General features: G+C 35.1%; 1 protein-coding gene across 2 annotated transcripts in view; it reads right to left on the bottom strand.

The window, feature by feature from the left end:
• Positions 1-669: 669 nt before the first annotated feature.
• Positions 670-7,549, bottom strand: part of LOC148307777 (deleted in lung and esophageal cancer protein 1-like) — a 30,370-nt gene continuing 23,490 nt past the window's right edge. The window contains exons 14-21 of one of the 2 annotated variants that reach the window (XM_088262906.1): positions 6,955-7,511; positions 5,385-5,548; positions 4,505-4,657; positions 3,757-3,886; positions 3,563-3,679; positions 2,017-2,140; positions 1,769-1,907; positions 670-876 (exon numbers count right to left, since the gene is read on the bottom strand). In XM_088262906.1, the coding sequence (XP_088119032.1) occupies positions 747-876; positions 1,769-1,907; positions 2,017-2,140; positions 3,563-3,679; positions 3,757-3,886; positions 4,505-4,657; positions 5,385-5,548; positions 6,955-7,511 (1,514 nt within the window). In that variant the 3' untranslated portion in view covers positions 670-746. The remainder of the gene's footprint in view (positions 877-1,768; positions 1,908-2,016; positions 2,141-3,562; positions 3,680-3,756; positions 3,887-4,504; positions 4,658-5,384; positions 5,549-6,954; positions 7,512-7,549) is intronic. The other variant, XM_088262907.1, reaches the window with a different exon arrangement.

Genomic DNA, 7,549 nt, shown 5'->3' with positions numbered 1-7,549 from the left:
CACGACACAATAGTTGAGAAGCACTGGTCTAGCAGAAGCATCGCTTGCTCCAAATAAATACTTAACCTGTCCGGGAGTGTGGCCGTACGAGGTCGTCCAAACAAAACTTTCCTCAAAGGAGTATGGGCGTACATGAATGACAGCAGTTATAACTAAAGCCCGATGACATTTATTCCTAGAAATGGCACTTGTACTGCCATCTGTGGTTGTATTTAAAAATTACAACCACACTTCAGATCTTTTTTTTTGTTTTACCCCTGACATTTTACTTAAAACAAAGTTTGTGTGACGTCATCATAATGATGCTGTCAAAGAAAACCAACAAAGATAATTTTCATATATAAAACATCTTTACTGGTCTATTTTTAAAAATATTTATTAAATTAGTCCGCCTCCGTAGTGTAATGGTCAGCACACTTAGCTACCGCACTGGAGTCCCAGGTTCGATTCCCAGGGGTATGTCAAATAAATAAATATAAGTGATTTTTTCACTCTATTATTAATTCAATATTACCCTGGACTGATACCTGAAGTGGAGGGCTGATCACCTTTCCTTTGTGTGTTAACGATCACAATAACACTGCGTTTATATGGTGCGGTGCCCTACGCACCATTGGGGTGCGGATAGGGGTTTGAAGAATGAAGAAATATTAAATTGAAAAAAAAAAAGATTTTCAAATGTTCTTTATTGATTATAAATTTCTTTGAAAGACCATGACATCAGGTTAGTGGTAGGTGCGTTTCTATTAACTTTTACTAGATAATGTTAAGTTGCTCTCTCTGGGAACACCTTTCCCGATAACTTCCACAACGTAGGAACAGTGCGGTACCGGAGTGTCTATGGTGATAGTGGTGTCCAGGTCATCCTCGCGTGATCTGAAAATTATACCACATTAAAAAAAACTCTTTGATATATCTTTCGTCCACTATGCACCACAGCTGAGGACTGAAGTTTATTCACATATGCTGAGATAGCACTAGTTAGCAAGAAAGAAAGCCGGGCTGGAAGAGTGCTCTCTAATCTGGACGCCTTGGCTTCTATGTAAGGTCCACGGACAATAGTGAGAAGCCCCACTCTCCCGAAAGGTGTTTTGAAGGTTGGTATTCAACCATTTTAGTGCTGAGATTTTATCATATGAGTATATAGTCCATTTCAAATTTAATAGATATACATAGTAAGGCGATAATAGGTTTTTACAAAAAAAAAAAATTCTATTATTCACTTTGAATTGGTTAAATTTGATAATTTATGAATATTACCGACTTAAAAAACACGCACGCTGCAATACAATATCCCAGCTCATCCACCAAAATATACTGGCATTATCGTTGATATATTGATGGCAGCACTTTTTACAAAGTATACCATACTTTGATGTATTGATCCACAGCACAACAGTTAATTAGTTGGTGTGTTTTTAGAGGTTGATCTTATAGATTGTGTCGTAGTGTATGTGATTATTACAATTTATTCCGTTAATTGTATTGACAAATTACAAATAAAAACCTTTTTTAAATGCTATAATAAATGATGTTGCATCTCTCAAAATGTCAATCTTTTGTGTTGGAAATTTTACAAAGAAGTAAAGTAAGGCAGTCTGTTATAGAAAGAAAAAGAAAATCATGAACAGGCACATTTGCACTTGCCGTAAAAGAGGAGTGCATAGTATATGTGTGGGGAAACATTTGTAAATGATATGTGTCAGCGTTTGTTTGAAATCATTATATTAAAGACTTTTTTCACATCATGCCATAAATATAGCTTTACCCCGGCATGAATGTAAGCATGAAGGTGGCAGGGCGGGTCCCCCCGCAGCGACAGGGCTCCAGTATTGCCGAGGGAGGCTCCACCGTCCAGGCCCCCAAGGATCTCCAGCCGGGGGTCACTGAGCACTCCATTTCCTGGTCTGTATAAGCAAATAAATTCATAACACAAAATTTAAACAACGTCTGGGTTTATGTCACTTATACACATACATGAGACAACATTTTTAAATAAATCAATTTTAAAATTACCTGTAAGGTTTTCAACTTTGAAGTAACGAACAACAGATGTTCTAACAGGACAAGAACCAAAATCAATGAAGGTCGGATCAACACGCAACTGTGGAAAGATTATGATAAGATCCAGCTTCAAAACCTGAAAAAAGCTAATGCATTTAAACTCAAACCAAAAAAAACATTAATACATTGATTACGGTGAAGCTTGTTAAAGAAATGTAATATTAGATCGTATTGCAGGAATGACATCGAAAAGAATCAAAAATATTTTTGTATTATAGTGACACTAATCCGCTACACAGCTTATCAAGGTAAGAAATTAGACGTTTATGATGTGTTTTTTTTTTAAATATGATGTTGAACGTAATCAAAATGCACAAAAATGTGCATACTTCCACAACCTAAGGTTTCTGAAACACACAAATATCTTGGACAATTTCCTTTTTGACCCAACTCCAATCTGCATCCAATGGTTCATAAGGCATGACATTGGATCGGCATGGTGTTAACTTGTTTAGGATTACGAGAAAGTAAGGTTATCAGTTTAAAACTCCAGATTTGGATCTGTTCAATAGGATATAGATAGTTAAGTAAAGGAGCTTGTTTGAAGTATTACCGCTAATAGGTAAGGAAATGGATGAGGCTAGGATACCCAGGGTAATACATTTGTATTCATACAAAATTGTAAAATCTGCTATGTTGAAGATGTTGTGCGATGGGGAAAAGAAAGAAGATGTTTCTGGAGAAATCATGTGGGAACAGCGAGTTGGGATCGAGTGGTGAGGATAGCAGCGGACAGCAGCATAAGCGGAATCAGACCCCCAGGAAGACCACCTAAACAGAAGCGGACCGGAGAATGACAGGACATAGTCTTAAAAAAAGACGAAGAAGAAGAAGACAAAATTGTACAAGTTGGACTTGGTCAACAAAATGTCAAATAAAAAGGCTGAAAGGGAAGCATTTTAATGTTTGAAAAAAACTGCTTTTCATACATCGCTCACTCCTTTCAAGAACGTCATAAATTAAAAAACTTGATTTTTCAGGAGAACGTTTTTAAAGTTCAAACATAAAATACAATGAATGAAAAATAAATATCAAGCCACTTATTTAACTATTTACTGTGCAACAGATCTTTTTAGGTAAAACCTGAAGGTTTTTTTTCCATTTGAAAAATATTTAGTTTATTTTAAAAAATAATTAAACAATACCTTTTCTTCAAAATGCAAAAATAACACTTTCTGCCCTGTAGCGGGTAAATATTAAGTTAAAAATATGCCGCTTTTGCTGGGATATAGTACATTTTCTGGGCATTACGAAAACATGCACAACTCAAAATTGACGATTTTTGATTTATGACGTTCTTGAAAGGAGTGAGCGACATGTGACTTTCGATATAAAAATAGGAAAACTGAATTATACTTAAGGACAATAACTTACTTTAAAAAACAGTATGTGAGAATTAATTTCTACATTTTAAAAGCATTATTTTAAAGATATCTCAGTGATTTATGGATATTGACAAGAACCCCATAAAAATAATGTGTCTATTAACCCCAGTTACCTGAGTAGGAAGTCTATCCTGTAATATACTCAGATTCTGAGTGGTTTTCAATTCTGTAGATGATTTATGACATCCTTTCAGGCACATTGACGTTGTCACCAAGCACTCTAAATTTACCTATAATTTTTAACATAATTTCTGTAAAATGTAACAAATCACCTGTCCGAAATGTGTTAAGGTAAAAGATATCAAACCTTGAAGGACGATTCTGATGGTATATTAAAGCATTCTTCCGAATTTATTATAGTGAAAGGGTGAGACACACAGATGGTCCCCTTTGCCATTAATTTATTTGGATTATGAAGAGTCAATGATTTACGAAGTCTGTAATAAAACACAAAACTTTTGACAGACCTTTTTTAACAAAAATTCTATAGATTTTTATATAATTACTATACAAGATGACGCGTTTGTTGTTTGTATATTATATTTGGTGGTTTGACTTTGTGAAGAATGATAAAATATGGCGTAGGATGCAGCAAATTCATGGTCATAACTGTAACCAAGAAAAGGCAATTAAGTTGGCTAAGCCATGTACTTTGTATGCCAATACCAATCAAAGTACTTGCTTTAGGATCATATGATGACAAAAGTTAATTTTTGAGCAAAAAATATCCTCGGATTTTAGGAAGTCATGATTTTTAAAAAATTTGGAAATTATTGTGATAAAAATAGATCACTTTTCTCATTGATTGATTCGGCAGTCACTTTTTTCACTTGGTATTTACGATTATTTCTCGAAATCTATTGCGACACGTGTTCTGAACATGTATTGTTATGCGGAATGCATCGAAAAAAAACAAGGAAAACTTAAATTAAAAATAGATCACTCTTCATGGCGCTTTGCATGGTAGTGCTTGACATTTTAACATTATAACGCTGCTTTTGGTGCAAAAGGCACCCATTTTTATGTTAATTCAACTGTTTATATGAGTTAATAACCTTAAATATCCTAGAGAAGAGGCGAATATGTTGATGGCGTGCATTTTAAAGATAATTCTATCCTTGACATCGCAAATCAAAACCTTGGGTAGTGAGAGTTGAGCGGTCAGGAAGCAACTAGAAGCTGCTGGATTGGATCTGTATAATTCTACACTAAAATTAAAAATAAATTAAATTTAAAAAAACCGCAAAAAAGGCCAGTAATAAAACATCTCTTATTTTAAGTTGAAAAATCTATTATACTAATTTTTATTTAAAAATTTAAAAAATTAAATTCTTAAAGAGAGCCTACAGCCGCTTGTGCACTCCACGGAATTTTACCGTTCGGCAGTAAGGTTTTGAAAAATGAAAGCGACTACAACATGTTTAGCATGATCAAATTTACGCGCAACATGTTCACGCACCGATCTAAAGAAAGATGGACAAAAGCACGAGCCAATCCAAGCCAATCATCGTTTTAAAACGGTTACTGACGTACCGGACGGTAGAATTCTGTGTAGTGGACAAACACCCTACTTCTGTTAATCTGGAGAGCTTAATATATTGCCCCAAAAAGTTATTTTTTGAACTAAAGATCCAAAACAGAAAATTTGCATACCTTATCCGGTCAGAAATACTAAATAAACTTGCTGCTAGACTGTTTCAACGCTCCAAATAATACATATATCTAGACAGTGCCTTCTAAAATTGTATATCAATAAAAGCCAACCCATCAAGCTAAGCCACCTAAGGTACCTACCTATTACCCATACAATGCATGCCAGTAGGTAGGTAGGTACCTACCAAAATTTTGCAGTCTTAATTTTTTGCTAAATTTATGATTAATGTTTTTTTCAGGAGGCACTGAACTATATCAGCAAAAAATGAGAAATTTACTCACTTTTCATACGTGTGGCATTGTATGCTGCCAATAAGAAGGCGATTGATGTTAACAAGATCAGCTTCACTTGTAGAACATTGTTCTTCGGTATCGGTCAAGGTTTTTAATGTTACATTTAATTTGGCGACTTGTCCGGGATACAGAAACATTTGCCTCGGCTCAACCTGAAAAGTTACATCATTAAGTCTTGTAAAAAAAAAGGACATAAATATATTATTAAAACAGATTTTTTAAATAAAATAATAAAGTATGTTTTTAAGAAAAACTTTATTTTAGATGTAAAACAAAAAACATAAAATCAAACAAAACAAGACATTTTTTTTAGGCTTTTTGTTTCTTCTGCATAACAAATTTCCTTTTTTCTGCTGAAGATAAATAACCCTAAAAAATAAAAATTAAGTTACAAACTCTATGTTATCAGGTACTATGTATTTCCAAGTCACTAAAGAAATAAAAATAACTAACTAACATCACACCGCTTCACCTCAGGGATAGGCAGAGAGAATAGAACACCACATCACTCTGTCTTTGCAAATACATAATTATTGTCACTTTCATATTCATGGATCTTCTGAATTTACTTGATCATGCCAAGATTTCCTCTGTCTTCCTCTGCCCATATTTTGGACTACACTCGCCTCATAAATTTACTTTACCATTCTTTCCTCACCCATTTATTCCACGTTTTTTTTTAAGGAATAACCCGCAAAGCCTCTACTTTTAGAGGCTTGTCTGCAGGTAGGATAGTAAGGATAGGGGAAGGTTAATGTGAAAAATACATCACAAATACCCAGACCAATTGAAAATAAATATTTTTTGAATTCATTTTGCAATTGGAGGAAATCGTACCCACTACGGCAGTTTTGCAGTCGAGCGTCTACCCAACTACGCTACGGCGCCTGTCTCACATTCATGGATCTCCGCACTTTCAGGTATTTGATGTACATACTTGATCATACCAAGTTTTTTTCCGTCTTCCTCTGCCCACATTTCCAACTAAATTCGCCCCATAAATTTGCTTTACTATTCTTTTCTCATTCATTCGTTCATTCCACACGTCCAAACCATCTTAATACATTTCAGATAGGTATTTTATACGCCTGTAAATCACTGGTGACAGAATATGATAATTATATACATACGGTTAAGATCTTTACAAAGAAATTGTTATATAATATTCATATAAAACATTGGATTATTCATTCTTTTCTGCCTTTGAAATGAGGTCGCAGAAGGTAAAATACCCTTCCAATCCTTAGGCAGCTTGTGCGCTACACAGAATTTTAACGTCCGGCAGTCCGGTTTTGAAAAATAAAAGCAACTACGACAGTTAAGCGTGATCAAATTTACGCGTAACGTGTTCACGCACGATCCAAAGAAAGATGGACAAAAGCACAAGCCAATCCGAGCCAATCATCGTTTTATCACCCTAACTGAAGTGCCGGACGGTAAAATTCCGTGTAGTGCACAAACGCCCTTAAGCACAATCGACCGAATGGGTAGAAATACCTTCCCCTCAGTGTGTTAATCTTATCAAAAGTAAAAATAAAATTAATCAAATGATACTGACAACAAAATAGTCATCTGCCCGTTCTCCATAATAGTCTGTTAAGAAGAGTTGCATCTTCAAATCGTCATCTCTGTCTGAACACAAGCTAGAATCACCATCAAAATATTCATCCTGTTCCATTTCTTCCGATTTTTCAACCTTAAGCAAGGCATCGATAAAGCAGGTCTCGGAAATACACTGGCTATAATTCGGAGCTTTCCCGTAAATGGTAACTCTCTTCTGATAATCTTTCCGTTTATCCTCAAAATCCGACAAATCCGATAATTTTGAACAGGAAGAGATAAGAGATACGTCGGAAACGGAGCAATCGTTTAAATGGGCCAAATAGTCAAGTTCTCCGTCTAATGATATGTCTAGGTGTTGAAATTTTGTAGAACTTTTTTTCAAAGAAATAGATTTCGGAAACAGGGAATGAGGGTTGTTAGCAGCGTCCATCTTGATTTCGGAACGTTTTGGATTGATGGCCGCTGCCGATTTGAGAAATTCGTCCCAGGAGCTCTTGTTGCCGATGTTCAAAAGAAGACCAAATGGCGGTTCAGTGTCCAAAGTTTTTGAATCTACAACAAAACCCATAAAATTATTATTATTAAGGAAA

This window comes from Brachycentrus maculatus, unplaced genomic scaffold (genome assembly GCF_059751285.1).
Source record: "Brachycentrus maculatus isolate JH-2025_06_01 unplaced genomic scaffold, ASM5975128v1 h1tg000190l, whole genome shotgun sequence".
NCBI classification, from domain to species: Eukaryota; Metazoa; Arthropoda; class Insecta; order Trichoptera; family Brachycentridae; genus Brachycentrus; species Brachycentrus maculatus.
Note: the sequence above shows the minus strand (reverse complement) of the source record. Positions and strands in the feature narration are given on the sequence as shown.